The following is a 22,106-nucleotide window of genomic DNA, read 5'->3' on the forward strand; positions in this document are numbered from 1 at the left end:
ACGGATATGCATCGTTTATTTGTGTGTGGGCCCATGTGTTTGTACACTCATTCTCATTCTTTAAACCGGCACACGTAGATGAGCGCCCTCGGGTGACATTCACATAACTCCAATTGTAATACCATACATCCCCATTTTGCTTCTTTAAAGATCACAGTAATCATAAATTCGGGTCATTTACAGATTTGCATTGTACCAGCAAGCATCTCATAGCAAATAATACAATCGTAAACTAAATTCTACACATTTTTTTCTGAGTATGCACTTCCTGATTTTCTTAAAGTGCTTTTGACAGCAACAGACTGGTAGGCTGACAATTTGAATAATGTTTTAAAAGAATGTACCGGTCTCATAAAAAAAAAAAAAAAAAGATATTTTCTAAGAGCAGAGACAAAAATCACAATAATGTTAATCCCATCGACACGAATGTTTGACATTATGCTCGGCCAGAAGAGATGTGAGAATGCACATGAAAGATGACATTTAAAAATAGTGTGACCTCATAAAACATATAATGATGAATGTTCCAAACTAGGCAAATAATACAGCCTATTAAAAAAAAAAAGCCTCTTTACTTACAAATGAGTATAAGAGAAACATAAATGCATCCAGTGCATTAATCACATCACTGTATGAAAATACCCCCAAAAAAAAAAAAAAAAAAAAAAAAAAAGCTATTAAACAAAAAACTTATCATTGCACAGTTCAAAATAAAATAGGATGTGCAAAGCCATCATAAATCTGTTATATTATTCAGTTCTCTTCTATTCTATTTTTAAATGCGGGTGTCACTTGAGTCCCATCTGCCGGTTTTAAGCCTCACAGGGAAGGGACATCCATCCATTTTCCGTACTGCTTGTCCTCACTAGTGTCGGCGGCGTTCTGGAGCCTATCCCAGCTCCAGCTGACTGGGTGAGAGGCGGGTTACACCCCGAACTGGTCGCCATCCCATCGCAGAGGCACAAGACCAACAGTTCTTCTTTACACTTTACAAGTGTCAGAAATAGCCATAAACCTGAGCAGTCATATACAGTATAATTACAGTAGACAGCTACACAATTCACATATGTTATAGCAAATGACCTCACCAGTTGAATATTTGCTTCACAATTTACATGATGAAAAAAATTTAAAACAATTTTATTTGGAGAACGAGAACAGTCCTAAACATGTATGTGACTGGTGGCATTTGAGAAAAGCATTCCCTTTTCCTTCAGATACATTGAATAAAAATGAAGAAGAAGACCTGAGTGCTTCAGCTGGGCTTATGTATTGTGGTATCCGTGTTTATAACAACCTTTTCTGGGTTCCACATTCTCATAAATGGAGAGTGCGGCAGTGTTTTGGTAGATTAGATCCACATTAGTTCCAGTTCTTGAGCGGATTATATCCGTTGCACATTGGTTTAAAAAGACATACTGGTCCTGCACAGACATCAAATACAGATGTTAACCACATAAAACAATGACACAACGAACGCTGAACGGAGGTGTGTCGTATATGCACCTCTGTCTGCACCATGAGCGGGCGGTGCACGCGGAGGTCATGGACGACGCCGTATACATCCACCACGTTTTCCCTTTCAATTTGGAAGATGAGACGATCTATGGCTATGAAGGTGCCAGTGCGGCCCACCCCGGCGCTGACAGGGAGAAAACCACAATGCCAGGTTAACATTTACATACAGTAGCACAGGAGGGGTACCACTGCCTCACTGGCCTCCAAATTGCGACGTGCACCTGACAGGAGCTGAATAAAATTTGGTCGGAAAAATATTTCTTTAACCCGCGACCTCAGAACTGTGAGGCAGATGTGCTAACCAGTCGCTCGCTGTGCTGCCATGTCTTTCAGCTGCGCAAAAAAATGTTTTCAAACATCTTTGTATCACAGAGAGTTCAAGGACAGTCCTACGAGGATGTACCGTACGTTTGTACGTTCAATGTATAGCTGACATGGCGGAATCCCTTTTCTTTCATAAATGCTGTGAAATGGCATTTAGATGTTCTCAATTGTAGGGCCGTCGGCAGTGTAGTGGCACATAGATGATTTCCATGCAGCTGCCCTGGACTCAAGTCCCACTCAATGTCCTATTGAATGGTCTTAGTTTTAAGTTCAGTACTTGCTTGCGGTCTATTTGCAGTTTGTCAGTGAATCCCCCCCCCCCCCAAACTACAAACATTTCAAAAGTGTCCCTGACTGTTTGTTCTGACAAACCTGCAGTGGACCACAGTGGGAGAGTTGGTGGAATATTGATCCATGTGCTCTCTGACCAGGTGTCTGAAGCTGATAAGGAGCTCGGTGGATTCCGGTACCCCGTGGTCGGGCCAGGCTGTGAAGTGGAACTGGCGTACTGAACGAGTCTCTGCTGTTTTCACCTATTGGACACACAGCTACATAGATGAGCATCAACAAATAGGACAATCCCAAGTTTTCACATAGTTTCAACCCTTATTTCCTAGCGAGAAAGCACTTTGCCTTATACATGGTAGTGCCTGGACATTAACTCATTCACTGCCAGCCTTCCCAGTTAACATGGATATTTGACTTCTAAAGGCGTCAATGGCAGTGAATGTGTTCATTTGCAGTTAGTCGATCTCGAGTGGAGTCTTGCCCATTCACTAACACGATTGACTTCTCTGTATTACAGAGATGAAATATTTCAAGCACTAAATGATGATAGCTGCTCAAATTGTAAGAATTTGACTTTGGGCCCAAAGGTCGGGAAGTATCTCACTTTGGAGTCTGTAGAAGCCCATGACGTAATAACAGCCTATAATGTAAGAACCGCCCATAACATAATAAAAGTGCCCTTTTTAAAATGTAATAGGCCAATCACGTAATACAAGTCCTGAACCTATACCATAATAACGTTTTGCCAATAACGTAATAACTTATTATGATTACTATATTATTGGCCTGCTAAAACCATTTTTTCGTAAATGAAATAACTGATTTGATATTAGGTTCTGGGCCCAGTCACCGATGGTGTAGTGGTACACTCGCCTGACTTTGGTGCGGGCAGCGTGGGTTCAGGTCCCACTCAGTGACGGTGTGAATGTGAATGTGAGTGCGAATGGTCGTCCGTGTCTATATGTGCCCCGCGACTGACTGGCGACCAGTTCAGGGTGTAGTCCGCCTTTCGCCCCAAGTCAGCTGGGATTTGACTAACCAGGATAAGCGGTGTTGAAAATGGATGGATGGACGGACGGAGGTTACGGGCCCATTACATTATGAAATTGTCAAATTTTAGGTGAATAACAATAACGGGCAAGTAACGTAAATGTCAATGGAAACGTCATTACGGTATATGTTCGAGACTTTGATTAGGTTACAGGCCGTTATTACGTGATGGGCTTCTACAGGCGTCTCTCCTGCATTGGATTTCGAATTTCCATTCAGGAAGACAAACGATCCCCTTACATTTTTAATCTCAAAGTCCCTAATGGTCCAGTCATCAAGTGGTATTTCAGAGGTTGTTGTTACACGGATGTATTCAAAGTGCTTGGTGCTTGAATGCCAGTACTGCTCACACTTGATCTGGAGAGAGAAAACAATGACTGAGTTGTAAAATACATCAAGAACATTTTTTAAATGATTTTCCAGTGACAAATGTGCATATTTGACAGTGTTGATTCAATCACATGTCTCTGTAGTTACATGCTTGTGGGATTTCGTGGCTTGGTGTGAGGCCACTCGCTCATTGCTATGCTCAGCCATTATGATGACGTTACCTTCCTGAACTGTCCTCTCATTTGCAGCCAAATGCTTGACATGGATCTTTGCCACCACCCACCGGTCGCACTGCCTGGCTAACTCCCTCTCCGTCCTGTCCTGTCCTGTCCTGTCCTGTCCTGCCCTGTGCTTCCCTTCCTGACAGGGCGTAGCACTGCCCTCCTAGTCCACATAATACCGATAGAATCCAAATCCTATGTAATGTCAGAGGGAGTATATCAAACTCCCCTCTTGCGCAGCAAAACTGCAGCACAAAAAGACATACAGATCCGCCACACTGCCTGACCAAGCAGGACAGGACAGGTTAACAAAAAAGAACACATTGACATTAAGTTTTTAAGCCTCACACAGTTACAGAGCTACAGCAAACGACTTAAGATCCCTGTATTTTCATAGGAATAACGTGAATCAGGAATGAGTCCCAGTGGCATTTCTCGCTGACAAAATGTCAACAAAAATGTTTCTTTTTGAAATGTCACAAATGCAATCCAAGTGAAACTACATTTAGCAGTCTTTTTGGAGACAGAATTGCTCTGATTCTATTCATTTCTCCATAGTTCCGAGGGCGCAATCATTCTCAACGTGAAATCGGTTGCCGTTCTGCGATTGAAGGTGTGAATGTGAGTGTGACATTAACTGATGACCAATCAAGGGGCGACCTTTCCGGTAACCCTGAACAGGATAAGTCGTAGGAAATTGATGGATGGTAGTAAGAAAGAAAGAAAGAAAAACATCTTATAAGTTCTCTGCAGAGTGCAGCGTCAGTAACTGTCAAATCTCTATACCACTATGGTATGGTCTATTGCTTTATTTGAATATTATGCAATTGAATGTGCCACGGTGTGGCAGTATGCAAATAAAAGAGAAGAGGCCACAAAATGGGACCACCTTATTGGCCATGTATCCATAGAAATGTTCTTGTTCCGCATTATTTAAGACACTTGTGTGTGTGTGTGTGGTGAGCGTGCACTCACTCTGCCCTGTTCATTGCAGCGTGTCAGCATGACCAAGGTGTGCACATTCTTTTCCCATATCATCCTCCAAAAATCCTTGACAGTGAGGGGCAAGGGACCCTGGGCTGCAATAAACTCCTTTTTGGAGTTGTGACCCTGCCAAGTGACACAGCAGTCCACGCACAAACGTCAACACCGTTCATTCAGCTTTCCAAGAGACTCGGGTAACAATATGAATGAAGGGCTGAAGGCAAAGAGTGTAGAATGAGGAAGCAATGACTTAGGCACAGGGAGTCAGTACGCACCGGCATGTAGTTAGCATTGATGTAGTCGTCATAGGGACTTCCATGAATGATAGAGAGTTTTACTCGAGAAGAATCATCTAGGAGGTATGATGATGAGAGAATGAGAGAATGTTGTGCAAGCCAAACGTTTCATGACTGCAACAGACCGTCACATGAAACTTCACGAAGTGCACCTCTACAATGTAACAACATCCAATATTAGAGCCGCATCAAAATTCGTGGTTTTGCGATGATAACATTTCCCAGTCTCGACGAGCAGTATACGGCGTACTAATTTAACACTATGTTGTTGCAGTGCGTCATACTGACATGCATTTTAATACTTGGCGCGTGGAAAATCAAATTCAGGTAACGAGAGCACCTCCCACGTCTATTAACCAAACTACTTTGGACTGAAATGAAGATCATGCTACTCACAGAGAGGAAAGAAAACACAGAATCAAACCAAGGACCTTCTTGTCGTGAAGCGACGAGGATGCCATTAATAAACATAAGATTAAATTATGACTTATATGACTTTGATTTTAATTTTTTGTTTTACAACTCTTGGACCGGATCTCATTAGATTATGCAGGTGTGGCTCGTTTCATGGTGTAGAGTATTTCCTTTTTTGTGGTCTAGGGCAGAGGCATGGACGGTTATACTGATTATATGGACGAGCACAAGGTGTACTAGTTTATAGACAGACAGGCGCTATTGTCGAGTCGGATCCATTTAGGGGACTCACAGGGAAGCACATTGTTGTAGCGATTCTTGGCCTTGTTCTCTTGAATCAGGGCACTTGCTTTTGAGTGACATGTACCGACCAGCCTTAGCTCCTTCAAAGAAAGTAAAACCGTTGTTAGTAATAGTGTGTTTATATTGAAGGGATTTCAATACATATATCATCAAGCTACACAGACAAGACAAATACCTATTTGTAACCACGGAAAAGTGAATTGGCTGACGTGGTTAAAATGTCGAGCGAATGTTTCACCTCAAACTCCTCAGCAAAGCCGCAATTGGAGTCCGCCTTCTGCTTCTTGTAGTAAGCTTCGTAGTCCTCAACCCTCACCGCTGCGCTTCTGCTCAGGTGACGAGAGTACAGGAATCATGAGTACAAATGTCTTTTGCTTAACTCTGAGGTCAAAGGGTCATACTTACACTTTGTCTGTACAACAAAGAAATAAATAAATCAAGTCATATTTGACTGAAAGTTATGGCAAAGATTGAAATGTTCTGCACATATCCGATAGGATTGAGTGAACACTTTTACCTCATGGAATGAATCTGGATGTCTGACGATTCTTTTTTGGATAACCTACAGCATACAGCAGACAATGAGTTGAAAGCTGTGTTCTACACACACACACACACACACACACACACACTTGACATGACTTCATGATGGTGACAAACCTTTTCCAGTAGACAATGAAGCCAATGAGAATGATGAAGAGAATGATGAAAATCCCCAATGTTGCTCCAACAGCAACGCTGATAACAACTATGACATTGATGAAGATTATGACCGGATGTTAAAGTCATGGCAAGTGAGCACATGATGAGACGATTCCATATTGAAACGCCACGGTACCTGGGTTTTGCGGGAGTTTTATCACTGGATAGACATTTGTGATCGATGCATATGACCCCACCTGTATTTGGTGGTCTTGCAGACTCATTCGAGTGAACAAAACAATGGCATACCTGCAGGACAAAGCAAAGACAACATGTAAAAGCAAAACCATGAATGATGTGAGCTGTGCTGCATAATGATGATGTGTGGAAGTCATAGGCAAGGTCAAAAGGAATGACTGCATGTGATTAGATTCTGTGTTTTGATGTTGCAACTCGAGCAGTTATCATCGCTTTTGGGGAATTTCTATACAGAACCCAAGTCCACGTATACATTGTGTACAGTACCGTCAACATTTCTGTCCGAAAGGGAAGTATATTCATGGTCAAAATCCAAAACCTGTCAGGATAGCAGGATTTGCGGATTTCACCTTGACGCAGAATACTGCATGACAAGTTTGTTTTGTTTTTGTTTGTTAAGTTTTCTCCAAAGAAAAGCACATTTTTCAGATAGGAGGTTGGAAACATGGAAACTAAAAGTACTGTACTGAATTTAAAATAAGTCCAAACAAACAAAGTCTATTCAAAGAAGTCCAATTGCATCTAATGAAGTGATTCTTTCGCGTACCACTAGAAAGAGTCTGCGTCCCGCGAGTGGTACGTGGACCACACTTTGAGAATCACCGATCTGCAATATATGAGAGCAGGCTTTATTGCGCTCTAATTCATTTTTGAGCATATTTGTAAATATAAAGTAAGTGTAATTACAGGTCTACAGCAAATGTTCTGTCTGTACAGTTTTATTTTTTATTTTTTTAAATACTACTCTGGTTACCTTATTTAGATATGTGATAAGAGAACAATATTGAGAACACATCTTGGTACGGTGCACAGAAGGTCTTCACCACTACAAACTATAGCTATAACAATAATGGAAAAAGGCCGAATTAATCCACTGTTAATAAAAATCGGGCGTTATTATCTTTGTAAAGGTATATTTGATTATGTTGCTATCGTATTACAAATGCCGTTATTAAAGGCTTACTGGTATCTTCGATTGCCATGAAGGGCTCCATTGGTGTAGCCCTCCCATTGCGAACCATCTCCGATGTCGACAGACAACATGTTCTCTTCACTGCGCGATTGAACATTTCTCTCCTTGACTGTTGCCAGGAATACCGGAGTCTGTTTGTCGAGCCACTGTTGATATGTTTTCCCCAAGTAGGCACTCATATTAGCCATGCCAGATTCTAAAGGCACATGCATAAGAGACTGATTATTACTGCAAATTAATCGTCGTTTCAAGTGAGGATGATGAACAAAACAAACCTTTGATATTGTCTGTTACCAGCACACCAAAATGAGTGATTGGCCCACTGGTCTCAACCATCAGGCTGGTGTTGATCTGAATGGTGAATCTGTTGTATACTTTTTCTTTCACACTAACCAGTGACTCGTAGTTCACTGGAATGGGTGGGTCTGCCAAAACATGATGGAAAAATATAGATTTTCTCTGATGTTTTATGAAAACAAAGCTAAACTTAAGACATGCGCAACCTGTGATGCCAGTCCAGCAGTGGCGAGACACCGGAGGAGCAGCTTGTCCACAGCTCAGCGTCTCCATCGTTATGTTGTATGGAGTGTAGTGACGTAGGTTGGAGATGGTCTGACTGCAGCTTTGGTTACAAGTGCGTGTCCCGTTGATAACTTCTGTATTATTTGTAGCGATGCGAAAGTCATTAAACTGGCCACTGGGCTTAGCCCAGGACAAGACGATTTCTGCATCTGGATTGTCCGGACTTTCACATGTTACATTTCTCACGGGGCTTGCACCTGGAGTAGAAATGTAAGAATTCACATTGATCAATTACAAGGTTACCTAAGAATTTACAAGTTTCCAAGTTTGAATAGATATACACTTACAACGCCTGTTTATTACCCTTTTAAATAATACCTCCTTTGTTTTTCAACTCGAAAGAATGGAGTGGCCTGTTAACAAAACGTTTCATGGAATCAGCGGTGCAGTTGCAACGTTCAGTGTACAACCCCGCTGGCAGACAACTTCTTGCTGTGGAGTGACGGCAGTGTGTGACCGAGATGCTGAGCACCGCTCGGAGTTGATTTGCAATTCATAAATGGAAAAATTGACGACACTTACCCGATCCGCGAGAACGACGATTAGGAGTTAATAACAACAGCAGAATAAGCGACTACCACGGATAAATAATCTTCCAAATGCAAATCTTTGGTTTTGTTTATTTGCTGCATCATTTAAATAGATGGCTTCCTTCCTTTTTTTTTTTAAATGAGTCAAGATACTCCCTACCTATCAATAACCATTTGACTGTCTGATTGTTAAAGTATGAAATAATGAATGAGCATGCAACATCTAGTCCTACATTAACCTCTACAATATCCTTAGTAAACCTGTAAATCATTAAGACCAGTAAGAAAAGGATGCGTCAATCGAGATGTTGTGTTGTGACCGTACCTGTGCAATTGGAAATCCACCCGGGAGCACTCCGAGTTCCATCCTGAGTCTCACAGATGACAGAAAAGTTATACCTACTGCCAGGCACCAGGTTTTCGACAGTATGCATTGTTTGCTCAGTCACAATAGTGCCATTGATTGGCCAATCTGCGCTTTGCCAGGTCAAATGATAAAGATAACTTTCTTTGTATTCATCTGGTTGAAGCCATGTGACTGTGATGTCATCCTCCTCCGCAAAAGTGTTGAGAAACTTCACATGAAAGGGTTCTAAAAGAATTTGAGCGGTCTAAGAGTTAACACAGAGAACAGGCACGTCTGTGCAAAAAGAAAAAAGATGCTTACTTGTGGTGACTAAAAAGGCTTGAACCACTTCACTCCTAAAACCCAAAAGCCCAACGGTTGCTATGGAAATGTTGTAGGGCGTCCCAGACCGCAGGGGTTCCAAAGTATGACTTGTGTCGGCGGTATCAATATACCCGCTTCCCTCAGGTGGTGCACTTGTTAGCTGGTAGTAGAACGATGTACTATCCATCAGGGGAGCTTCTGTCCACCTTGCTTCTATTGAGTTTGTTGTCTTTGTGAGGATCTCAATTGGCCCAGGTGGGTTTGGAACTTTGGGGGTTGATAAATACAGTGTGTTAACGTCAACAAGCAAATGGTACGTTACATTACGTTATGCTACGTTACGTAGGCTAATGCGGATCTCAAGACGACAAATGACTGGTCATTGGGTAAAATGAGCTCAAATTGAAAAAAATGAAATCAAACAAAAATAAAAGGACACAATATTATGAGGGGAAAAAGTCATAATATAATGAGAGTAAAGATACAGGTTGCAACTTACAATTACAAACATATGCTTGCGTGACGTTGAGGACAGTGGAGGATCCAGTTCTACTTTAGAATCTAAAGTTTCGCAAACTAAAGTCAATGTTTTGACACATGGTCATCAGTGAGAACAGTTTGTGTTTATGCAATTGTTTGTGTCTGTTCCTGAGAAAGAACACAGAAATCGCTTCTTTTGTTGAGATTGTTTTAAACCCTTATTTCATGAAATGACTCAAACAATAGGTGCCAATAGGTCACTGTCGACACAATTCTTGTAATGGATGTCTTCAGAGTGTGCGGGTGTACTTAATGTGGCTGGTGAGTGTTTATATTTGTGTGACTGAAAATGACATGAATGAATTTGTACTTACAGGTCGCATTAGTCACATATTCAGATGAGGCACTGAATGGTCCACTACGGGACGTCACCTTGGCGCTGTACAGCCTTCCAGCAGACAGCCCCTTGAAAAGCACGGAGCTGTTGGTCGACTTTACTGGCTGTGTTTGAGCTGGAGAAGAGCCGTTGAGGTGGACACTATACGACTCTACGTTCCCGGGTGGTCTTAGCCATGACACCAGGACTGACACATTTGAGCCTTGACTGGAGATGCTGAGTTGGACTGCCTCAGGCACTGATAACATATGAGAAGAAAACACTTATTTAAGTTCACGAAATGAAGGGGAAAAAGTGCAACTGGCAAATTAAAGTCTTACTTGTGTACTGAGAGATGCACCGTGCTTCCCCTTCTACGCCATCTGGTGCTTGGACAAAAACACAGAAAGTGCACCGTGTCCCAGGATCGAGATCTAAGATCACCGCAAGTTCCTCCGCCACAGTTTTGTTTTGGGAGCCACAGCCAGTTGTCTCAACCCTGTAGGTATACTCAGACTTGTGTCGCAGCGCTTCCATCCAAACCAGGCGTACTGCCGTTGAGTTTAAAGTGTGCGCCTCCAGTCTATTAATCTCATACGGTCCTAGAAAACACAGGCAGAATGTTCTCTTTGGATTGATACGAGGGTGGCTGACCTAGAAGCAGCGATGAAGGTAGACACTGCGTGGATTTTCCCAAGAATATTTTTCACCAATGTGGGAATCGTGCCCAAGGGAGTGGCATGACACACACACCGAAAAACATTTTCTCCGGGTACTCCGGTTTCCTCCCACATCCCAAAAATATGCACGGCAGGTTGACCGAAGCCTCTAAATTGCCCATAGGTGTGAATGTGAGTGCGAATGGTTGTTTGTTTCCATGTGCCATATGTTCCATAGCTCACACCAAGAATCATCAGGCGACTTGCACATTTATCTTAGAACTGCCTTTGCTTCATGCTGTTCTGCTTGTTTTCTTTTTGTTCAACCAGTACATTTAATGTCTAATTTAATTTTCTTTGATCTCAATGAGTACAGATAGAATACTTTTCTTTTCGTTTAAAAAATGTTTTGGTTTTCTTTTACTAATTTAATTAGACTCCGTAAGATGTAGAAATGTATCCATCTATCTATCTATCTATCCAGAAACCTAATTGACACTGTTTATCGGGACCAAATTGTCACAAGAGGAGGCTCATACAGTACATACGTGTAAAGAAGGACACGATCCGAGGAGCTGACCGAGTGCCATCTTCTGCTTGTGTGAAGACGGTGAAGGTGTAGTTGCTGCCAGAGAGAAGGCCAGTGATATTGGCGTACAAGGTTCCGAAGACCTCCTCAGATGGTGAAAACAATCCATTGGTGACAAGCACCACATAGAAGTAAGTGGGCTTCTTTTCTTCTTGCTCCCACACCAACATCACGGAATTTGTGGTAATTTCTGCTGCTTCCAGCATGGTCACCGAATGTGGTCCTGTGAAAAATGTAATAGGGAGGGGGGGGGGGCAACAAGATAATCAGTTATGACTTTTACGAGTTGACAGTTAGCCTCCCTCGCTAATTTCACTTACTTGTATAAATTTGTGCTGTTACTGCTGTGCTTTTGTAGCCCATCACACCAATAGTTGCAACAGAAATAGAGTTTAGGGTTCCAGAATCAAGATTATTCAAAAGAAACCAGTTGTTTTGGGTTGCGGAGAAGGCATTGACACTGAAGTTGTATTGCTTATGATCCATATCATCTGGGACGTTCCAGGTGAAATTAATGGAGCTGACATTGTTCCACTCAACTCGTATGGGTCCAGGAGGGTTCGGAACTGATCATGAAAAAAACAACAACACTTATATGAGTTACTATGAGAAAGTAGAGTAAACAATCATTTTCAAACCACGATGAGTTAACTCACAGGTTGCATTGCACAAAGTTGAATTGTCACTCTCTAAATGTCCACTTTTGCTTATCACCACCACACAGTAAAGCATCCCTGGCTTCAGGTGTGTAAAGAATGTGCTAAGAGTGGAGTTAGAGTCCTTCTCTGAACTTTCCGATTCTGAGCCTTTGTTCAACAGGATAGTGAAGGAATCCACCCGCCCCACCGGAGCGCTCCAGGACACAGACATATTAGTCGTTGTCCCTATGGCCCTGATGTCGGAAACCACCTCGGGCCCTGGAAAAAGAAGACATCTATCATATTTCCTTATATAGTGGCAGGGAAGCATACTGTATGTTTACGTGACTGCAAAGAGTACCGGGTAACTACAGGGATAAGGGCTTATTTGTTTCTGAGGTGTGGGGGCCGATATTTGTACAAACATACATTTTAATAGATTTGAAATGTTCACCATTTTCCCACTAATTGTGTAAATACTTTTTATAATTTTATTTTTGCAATTTAATAATAATTTATTTATTTCTGCAATTTTATATTCCAATTAACCTCCCACTCATTTCTTTGGAATGCCGGAAGGAGTCGGACTACCCTGAGAAATGTCATGCAAGCGCATGTAGAATATGCAAATTAGAAGCTCTCCATTATGAGGCAGGCACGCTAAACGTTACTTGCTGCTGGACAACCTTCCTAACTATCTATTAGGAGACATAAGCCAAAAAAAAAATGATAGTTGCTAGCGACCAGTCAAAACATTATGACCACTTGCACAATATAATGAGATCCAATACAAGAGCTGTATCTCATTATGCTAAATTTTAATTGCCACATGACTGCCGGAGGAATGAAGAAAGTAATTTATAGTTGAGGTTCTAAAACTTTGCAAAGGCAAGATATTTGATAGTTTGATATCATTATGCTGTGCAAGTGGTCACGTTGTTGCTGTTCAGTGTATATTAATTTAAATTTGATGACAGGATAACGTCCTATGTGGAGGCACGGCGGGCGACTGGTTAGAGCGTCCGCCTCACAGTTCTGAGGACCGGGGTTCAATCCCCGGCCCCGCCTGTGTGGAGTTTGCGTGTTCTCCCCCCCCGTGCCTGCGTGGGTTTTCTCCGGGCACTCCGGTTTCCCAAAAACATGCACGGTAGCTTAATTGAAGACTCTAAATTTCCCGTAGGTGTGAACGTGAGTGTGAAAGGTTGCTTATTTAAATGTGCCCTGCGATTGGCTGGCAACCAGTTCAGGGTGTACCCCGCCTCCTGCCCCATGATAACTGGGATAGTCTCTGGCACGCCCGCGACTCTTGTGAGGAGAAGCGGCTCAATGGATGGATGGATGGACGTCCTATGTGGAAGAAATCGAACAACTCGCCATTTCTTTTTCTCGCCCCTTGAAGAGAGGCACGCTTGTCTTGTTAGCCAACATTAGGTTGTTTTGTTTTTTCCAATCCTTCATTCTAATTCTTCTGTTAATGTCCTATTCACAATAAATTGGCGGCGGCATCTGTTAGACCCAAGACTATTCCTATTATTAAAAAAAAACATAAATGAGTGAGCCGTACTTGTGTATTGCGATGTTTGTTGCGATGTAGACTTCGTCACCTCTACTACTGTGAACACATCAACATTGTAAAGAGTTCCAGGGATCAGATTGAAGAAAGTGTACATTTCTGTTTTAGTTGTCACATTGTGAACCACTGCGTCGTCCTGGAATGCAGTTAGCAGATAGATGTAGGTGTCCTTGTAGTCACTTGATCTGTCCCATATCAACTGGATGGCGGTTGTGTTAAAATCCTGAACTCTGAGTTCAGTCACAGCTTTGGGCACTACAACGAGCAGAACAGAAGATTTTGTCACAATCCTCGTACGGAAAATATTTTTGTAATCATCAATATGACCATGCAGGACGTGGTTAGGGGCAAAGTCAAGATTAGAAACTATTCACGTGTCAGCAGATTTCCAATAGCATGTCTTACTTGTATAAGTGAATGTCTGCTCTTCTGTGGATTGACTTTCTGCTGTTGCTAATGCGCTGACACGAACGTTGTACTTAGTTCCCGGTTCCAGCCCATGTACGTCAGTGTTGTTATCACTGACTGTTTGTGCGTCCACAAGTATTCCTGTGCGGTTGTAGGTTTGAACCAAGTACTTGTAATATGTTCGCACTCCGTCCGGTCTCGACCATGCCGCTTTTATTGAGGTTGTATTGAAAGGACTGGACACAAGGTTGAACACAGGGTTGGGCACTAGGGAAAAGAAAACATCATAGATTATTCAAATAAAGAGGCTGACACAACTATGGAAGGTTGGACCAATCAATATACATACGAGAAAGAGGTGGTAGTGTGCACTATGACCTTTACATCTTTTCAATGCATCAGTACAACGTACACAAGGTGGACCTGAACGGCAAAATCCACGTGTTTGCTCCATTAATCTAACAATACATTTCCAAATACATTTGCTTCTATGCCTTTCTGTGACTCTTCCAGTCGCTCCGTATCTCTTTTGCAACCTGCTGATGACTCTGGCGCGCCAAGCTCAGTGGCCACGTCCCACTGAGAGCATCCTGTTGGTGAGGTACTATTGAATTGCGTTGTTAGGTGTTGTCTTGGTCTTGATATGTCAAAATGTAAACAGCGTGATTAAGAAGATTGTTGAAATATCAATTCCAATAGAACCAGGGAATGTATTGTTCCATTCATGGAACGGACACTTGTGAAGTTTGCAGACCAGCAAAAAGTATTCAAACATGAAACGACTGGACATGTGCATTCAAGTGTCAAGAGAAAGTCAACTTAAGTTGACATGTAAAGTTTACTTTGCACTTTGGGTTCATCCTGACATTTGACCTGAAAGCTTTTTGTAAATTGTGTACTGTATAGTGTGGACTAACCTGCATGGACAAATAGATGCATTTTTAACTGTAGATCATCTAATGCCTCGACAGACATATGCTTTACTGCTAAAGCCAACTGACAAAGGTAGAATGCTTACATTCTAATCCTAATAATTGTTGTCCTAACAAATAGCAATATAGCAACCTGAGGACAGAAAGCTAACGATTTTACATCAGGCACTGTAGTCAGGTAATATTTTAAATGAGAATTGCTGAAATGCAAATATGCTTGCAGTTGTTATGCGAACATACAGCAAGAAGTTCAGACAGATCTTTGTGGAGGACTCACAGGTGTATGCTGATGTATGGACAGCAGAGCTCGTCAGATTTTGGGGTCCGACTGTGTCCACAGTTACATTGTACAACGTTCCAGAAGAGAGCGGTGACAGCACCGTGCTGTTATTGGTGGTGTTAGCAGTTTGCATTGTACCACCTGGTTGTTGGTAGGCGATGCGGTAACTGGTAAGAGGAGCGCCCTCCATCTTGGTGGGAGTCTCCCATTGAAGGTGAAGTGAAGCATTTGTCCTTCGGCTGATATTAAGGGAACCGGGTGGTGTAGGAACTGATAGTTGGAAACAACACCACCAACAACAACCAAACAACATTGTTTCAGATGTTCACATATTTAGAGCTTTTCATGTGCAACTATAAACACTCATTCTGATCACGATCAGTGTGAAATCATTCAAAAAACCCAATGAACTTACAGGTAGCGAATGAGATCTGGTTTGATGTGTCGCTTAGGTGTCCAGCGAAAGCAGTGACTGTGATGAGATAAACTCTACCGGGATACAAACCACTAAAATTGGCTGCGGTTACTGTTGTGTTTTTGCTGCAGGAATACAACAGATTTGTATTTGAGATATTCACCACATAGAAATCAGCTCTCCCTTTGAGTAAGGCCCAGTCAATGTTCATGTTGTCAGTTCCTGGTGTAACCGTTATATTTTCAGGCCTCTCAGGTCCTGGAAAATAAGAAAGCAAGAGTGTTAGGCTAAGTTAGGCAACACTGTACTATGAATTAAACATGACGCCCTCTTGGAGTACGGTAATTTCTCGTGTATAATGCGCATTTCCCCCCCCAAAAATTGTCAAAAGTCAATAGTGCGCATTATACATAGGTATAGGGGCAAATGCGGGTGAAAAAACTTTCACATTTTATAAATGTATGCCGCCATCTAGTGGTTATGAAAAAGCTGTTCACTTTAATTCCAAACTGCCACCGCCACCTAATGGTTATAAAAAAAAAAGTGTAGCCTACACTTTCATTGCAATATGACAGGGGTACGTATGACTGCATATATGTACAGTTGTGCTCATAAGTTCACATGGCCTGGCAGGATTTGTGAAATATTGTTGTTTTTTTTTTTATGTTCAAAATATGACTGAACAACAAACATCATTAATTTCTTTATGGTTATGTTTTGTTTAATGATAATGCTTTTCTGAAATGCTTGACAGTTTAATGTGAGTCCCATTAAAATAACATGTAATGCGTTTCGCCTGGTCCTTCATGTTTTCTGTAACGAATTGTACCCATCTGACAAATTCTGCCCAGGTAATCAAACATATGAGCACAACTGTGTGTTTTCTAATTTACGAAATAAAAGTAGGCCTGTGAATTTCAAAATAAGAGCAAGTAAATTAAAAAAAGGATTATTTGTTCAAATAAAGTGCTGAACTTCAGAGTCATTCTTTGAGAAAAAAAAACTAACACTTCATGTTTTGATAATATGGGTAGAAGCAAAATCATGCATTGTAAAAATGCATTATACATAGGTGGTAGGGTTTTCCAGAATATTGAGGTCAACTTTGCATTATAAACGAGAAATGACGGTATATTGTGGGTGGAGAATGAATCATAGTATCTATCTAACTAGCTGTCTGACTGTCTAGCTGGCTGTCAGTCAGTTAGTCTGTCTACCAACCATTATCCTGTTGGAGGACCCATGACCAGCAGCTGAGACTAAATCATGTGACCCTAAGGAGCACATTTCACCCCAGGATGCCTTGAAAGTTTAGAGATTTCAAATGTACTGTCATGTACTGCCCTGCAGTACCGTTTTGGAGCCTGGATGGCGCCCTCTCGTCCCGCCTCTCCCCTCCCCTCTCTGTTTCAGCTTCTCCTCAAGCCACGCACCTGTCTCCAATCCACCCTCATCACCACCTACATTTAAGCCTGCCTTTTTAACCGGAAATCCTCGCCAAAGTATTACAGCCTCTCCTAGCGGTACCACGGCCCACCGTACTCATGTAAGCTACTCTACTCCTCGTTCCCTTGTTAACTCTTGTGTCTCCTCGTTCCCAGTGTTCCTGACCCACGTCGTTCCTGCCAGCCCCCTGTTCTGTCCGCTGCCTGCCACCTGTCCACGCGCCGCCAGTCAAGACATCCAGGACCACTTCCATAACCGTTGCTCAATAAACTGTTCATCATTTTACATCAACCTCCGCCTGCTCTTGGGTTCAGCTACTTCCCACACCTGACATGTACCCTGCACAGACTCAAGACACCTCTGTGAAAAAGCAACCCACAGAACAGCCTCGTCCAAGTTGGACAGTGTTCTTTTCTATATGCTTACTTTTTGCATCTTAACATAGCATTGATGTGAGTCGTAAAAAAAACAAAAACTCCAGTTTTGTGTCATCTGTCCAAGTGAACTTATGTCGGACATTTTTGTGGTTTGTCAATATGCATTTTGGCAACTTGTCTAATCAGTTTTAAGTTTTAAGTTTAAGTCAGGTTTTCTTTCTTTAATAGAAGAATACCAGCAATTTTGCCATGCCGGCTGATGAATAATGACGTGTGAAAAACTTACTTGTGAATGTGGCAAATGTGTAGCCTTCTCCCTCGGTTTGGTTGTCTCCGGCAATGCAAACAATTGTGACAGTGTATGATGTACCAGAGACCAAGTCTGATAGCACAGCGAAGCCGTCATTTGTGTATTTGGTGAACTTCCTTCCTCTGTTGATCCACTTCACCTGGTACATAAAGACCTCACCATCAGGCGGCGTCCATGTCAAAGACATTGTGGAGGTGTTTGTAGAAGCGGAGGGTTCTCGAATGATACCTGGTTCTACACACGAAGAAGAGAGATATTAAATAAGAAATAGCAAGTAGCCAAATAAGTCTTCTCTAGCGGGTGTGTTCATTAGACTCCTAGTACCTACTCAAGGCTCATTCATGCTTCTTGCGTGTACAAAAAAAATGTAAATATCAACTGCCCTGATGCTTCCGTGTGTGTGCATTGAACTTTCAGCAAATGAATCTACATGTTTTTTTGGCTACAAACACGGCGATGGCGGACAAAGTAATAGAAGAAGATATTTTCAACAACCATACACTTCCAACTTTCTGGGGAACACTTCAAGGACTTTATGATAACAGCTAACAAATGAGCTACGGTGCTGCCGTTTGGTCAGTTATCTACGATTTTGTAAACCACAGTCAAAGATGTACTTACTTGTATACTGAGACACAGTTGCAGTAGCGCCTTCAGTCGCTCTATCATCCGCCAGTGTAGTTACGCTTATATCGTACAAGGTCCCAGCAGACAAGCCCGTAATGTTTTTGGACGTTGTAGTCACATTCTCTTTTTGGGGGACTTTTCCATCAGTCCATTGTACCACGTAGAACGAGTAGTTTCCTTCTGGTTTGGTCCAGCTCACCGTTATAGAAGATGTTGTGAAATTGTTGACAACAAGATTGGTGGCTTTCTCAGGCTCTGAGCAAAAGAGGAGATGGGTTATTTTGGGGTGTCATCTGGAACCGTCAGGTTAGCAATGCTGAGCATGTCCTTACAAGAATTTAGTGGGTCTTTTGTGCGAAATCATGCTATAATTCATGGGGGGGACGTGTTTTACATAGCAATTTGTGCTATTTAACAAAAACAAAAAAAGAAAGGACAGAGAAAGAGAAAGCCCAGCAAAAGTTCATGTGATGTAAATAGTGTTGCTCCTTTTGTCCAGCATTAATAAGCTGGTTACCAACAGCTTATAAAGCTAGTGTTGTATTTGTAGCTTATGCTTTATGTTTTGCCTTACATTGGTTGTCAATTTCAATGGATGATGACGGTTAGGTTTAGTTAGCAGTTAATATTAGATTGAGATTTGTGCAGTGTATCAGCGACACAATGTTTTTTCCTTTCCTCATTCATTATTAAAATGAACGAACTGTATGATGAATAATAATGTTAAAACATTACCTGTACATTTGATGGTGACAGATTGGACTCTGGAACAAAATATCCCAAATATAATTGGAACATTTTGTTGAGATCCGATTTATATAAGTATATTCTTTCATTATACTATACTGTATATTGCTATATCAGTAACCTAATAGCATAATTGCGTCATTGAGTCATTTGTGAACATTTCCCCCCCCCCAAAAAAAGAAATAACACAATGAATTCGACAACCAAGAAAAAAAAAGCCCATGAGTTGCCTCGATTCAACTTTTGAGAATTCCCATGACCCGGATGATTGAGAATCGACACCGACATAATGAAAAAAATATTAATCATAATTTTGCAAGCACGTTGGTATTTTTTATTGATATTGTGACAGTAAATTAAAAAGGATTTGGGGAATTATGCTATTAGGATAACACTAGATTCGAATTTTGCAATCATATATTAGTGGTTTAATTCATTCAATTATTCGTCCATTTTCCGCCACTTATCCTGTTCAGGGGCACGTGTGATCTGGAGGTTATCCCAGACAGTATAGTCCGACACTCACAGGGCATATTGCTCCCATTTTCATCCCACTGGCAAATTGTCTGTTATGTAGCTCTTTCCTGCTTTCAATGTAACTCACTCATTGTGACCTCTTGACAGCAGCTTGAACAGTTGAGGGAGACTTGATCGGTGGCTCCAGAGGTCAACCCAGCGAGTGTTCCATTTGCAGAGACGTTCCCAAGGGATGAAATGCAACTGGGAGGTGAGGCAAGTGTCACGGTTGTTGTAGTTGTTGGTGTTGTTTTTGTTTCATTGCTGTCACACGGCTTATCTGCGAGAGAGGAATGACAAAGATACGAAGAACGGAAAATGAAGATCCCAAAGTACTTTTTTTTCCATTTGAATTCACACGACACAATACTAACAATTATGAATAAAAATCGAGATTTTCAGAGGAATATACTGTACTCCTATAAATGCTGTGTCAAATGAATGTGTTTACGCACCGTTACAGTATGCATGGGAGCCCTGCAAGGAAACAAGGAAAAACACCTTTTAGTTGCATGCAACAGCAGATGTCAGCACTGACTTTGAGTCAGCAAAAAGAAAAGCAAGCCTGATCAACCATGTGTGCCAAAGGTCCATGACAAGACGCAAAATTATTTTACAAATGCTGCCCCCCCCCCCGGTATAAAAATAACACAGATCTTGAAAGACCAAAAACATGAGAGCACTGTCAATGCAAACGTTCCAGAACAAGATGTGCGTCATATTGATTTGACAGAATTCCAGAAATATCAAACTTAGCACTTGGCCTACGTCAAACTAAACTAACTAAAGTTCCTCAATCATGGACTTAACATTTTTGCAGGTGACCTGTTGAAGCCTTTGTGAAGTTTTGTGCTGTGTTTGCAAAGTAAAAACCGTATTTCTATGTAATTCATGAAGTTTTAATGGTCATTGATAATATTACGTTATCTATTTTGAAATGGACACTGAGACCGAAGTTTGTTAATATATGTATGTGAAAAAAAGTGTCTTTGTAACTGATTAAACTTGAAAAAAATCAAAAAAAACAACAAGGAAGTAGATCCCGAAATGTGTTGATTTCAGTGCATTGGAATTTGATTGCAACCGGTTCACCTAACGTGCACCTCATTGGTCAATAAATAACCTCATTCTTACAAACAGGCACGGACATGACTTTAAGTGCATACACTGTCCTTACTATATGTACTTTGCGACTTAATTTAGCGCTGCATGCAAATGACTGATGAGCCAGAATCACAGATGTTTCCTCTCAATTTGTCTATCACAAGACCAAACATTTAAACATGCCTCACTTCTCAAAAAACCCAGGAAAGGCCCATTTGGTAACTAAATATTATCTTCGTCTAACAGAGAGCGAACTGAGCAACACAACGGCCGAAACAATTATGAACGAGCGCCTGATATATGTTATTACATATATATTACACCTGAGCGTGCAGCTCAAACATTTATGGAATATTCTGCACTTCCATAAATCTTTCATTTTCGACGATCACAGAATGATCTGTTTAGAAAGCAAATGTAACGAGGGTGGCGTCGAATGACGTTATACAAACTGCTTCCAAACCTTTTAAAATCAAACCTTACTGTCCATTCAAATATTTATATGAGTATAGTGTTCTAAATGTCTGTTACAGCTGAGAAGTTAAATAGCGCAAATACAAATGAAATATTTGCTTCTTCCTATTCCTGAGAAAGAGCACCTCAAAAGTAATTGACCTTGATTTGAAAAAAGCTCAATCGCTATAACTTCAGCTGAATTCTCTTCAAAGAGGGTCCCAGTTCCGAGGTTTATCTAATGAATGCAGCACAGCCACCCGCCTCTCCCCAGAGACCGGACTTTGCATGAGTTTGCTTTCTTTCTTCACAATGGTGACCGTGGCCTTCATCCCAAACCCTCTGGGCCGCTATTCTTTCGAAATATGACAGTGCCACCTGAGCTGTCCAAGGTTGCCGAGTTGGTCGAGGTGCTGACTTTGTGTCTGAGCGAGACGTACGCTCGTAAGTGCAGGTGGAACCCCGAAGGCCGAACGCAATCTGTTCTGGGGAAGCTGATCAACGAAAGGTTCTCCTCATTTGAATAGTGAAATAGAATCGATACCCTCATAAAACCCCAAAAGCAATCCTTAAGGAACATATGTCTGCTATTATGATTACATTATACTCTTGTTCTTCTCTTAACATGTCTTGTTGAGGCCCTCTCACAAAAATGAGAGGGGGGCAAAAGCCGCCTTTGATGCTGGCAGAAGGGAGTCTGTTTCTTGAACACATACGTTGAGAACCGAGACATTGATGTGGGAGGGAAAAAAACACGCAGACACGAGGAGAACATGCAAAGTCCACAAAGGGG

At 41.6% G+C, this 22,106-nt stretch overlaps 1 protein-coding gene across 3 annotated transcripts in view; it reads right to left on the bottom strand.

The window, feature by feature from the left end:
- LOC133402744 (receptor-type tyrosine-protein phosphatase eta) overlaps window positions 1–22,106 on the bottom strand; it is a 32,174-nt gene continuing 10,068 nt past the window's right edge. Inside the window, exons 2-30 of one of the 3 annotated variants that reach the window (XM_061676804.1) lie at window positions 20,212–20,233; window positions 19,845–20,036; window positions 18,488–18,748; window positions 17,843–18,100; window positions 15,734–15,991; window positions 15,316–15,588; window positions 14,104–14,373; window positions 13,690–13,953; window positions 12,144–12,404; window positions 11,808–12,053; window positions 11,447–11,710; window positions 10,581–10,841; window positions 10,238–10,498; window positions 9,381–9,650; window positions 9,039–9,305; window positions 8,105–8,380; window positions 7,877–8,026; window positions 7,593–7,797; window positions 6,567–6,679; window positions 6,389–6,476; window positions 6,246–6,290; window positions 5,967–6,054; window positions 5,718–5,808; window positions 4,991–5,067; window positions 4,707–4,841; window positions 3,421–3,537; window positions 2,215–2,375; window positions 1,507–1,642; window positions 1–1,424 (exon numbers count right to left, since the gene is read on the bottom strand). In XM_061676804.1, coding sequence (XP_061532788.1) covers window positions 1,266–1,424; window positions 1,507–1,642; window positions 2,215–2,375; window positions 3,421–3,537; window positions 4,707–4,841; window positions 4,991–5,067; window positions 5,718–5,808; window positions 5,967–6,054; window positions 6,246–6,290; window positions 6,389–6,476; window positions 6,567–6,679; window positions 7,593–7,797; window positions 7,877–8,026; window positions 8,105–8,380; window positions 9,039–9,305; window positions 9,381–9,650; window positions 10,238–10,498; window positions 10,581–10,841; window positions 11,447–11,710; window positions 11,808–12,053; window positions 12,144–12,404; window positions 13,690–13,953; window positions 14,104–14,373; window positions 15,316–15,588; window positions 15,734–15,991; window positions 17,843–18,100; window positions 18,488–18,748; window positions 19,845–20,036; window positions 20,212–20,233 — 5,469 coding nt within the window. In that variant the 3' untranslated portion in view covers window positions 1–1,265. Of the gene's footprint in view, window positions 1,425–1,506; window positions 1,643–2,214; window positions 2,376–3,420; window positions 3,538–4,706; window positions 4,842–4,990; window positions 5,068–5,717; window positions 5,809–5,966; window positions 6,055–6,245; window positions 6,291–6,388; window positions 6,477–6,566; window positions 6,680–7,592; window positions 7,798–7,876; window positions 8,027–8,104; window positions 8,381–9,038; window positions 9,306–9,380; window positions 9,651–10,237; window positions 10,499–10,580; window positions 10,842–11,446; window positions 11,711–11,807; window positions 12,054–12,143; window positions 12,405–13,689; window positions 13,954–14,103; window positions 14,374–15,315; window positions 15,589–15,733; window positions 15,992–17,842; window positions 18,101–18,487; window positions 18,749–19,844; window positions 20,037–20,211; window positions 20,234–22,106 lie in introns of those variants that run through there. The other 2 variants (XM_061676805.1, XM_061676806.1) reach the window with 2 other exon arrangements.

This window comes from Phycodurus eques, chromosome 5, assembly GCF_024500275.1.
Source record: "Phycodurus eques isolate BA_2022a chromosome 5, UOR_Pequ_1.1, whole genome shotgun sequence".
Taxonomy (NCBI): Eukaryota; Metazoa; Chordata; class Actinopteri; order Syngnathiformes; family Syngnathidae; genus Phycodurus; species Phycodurus eques.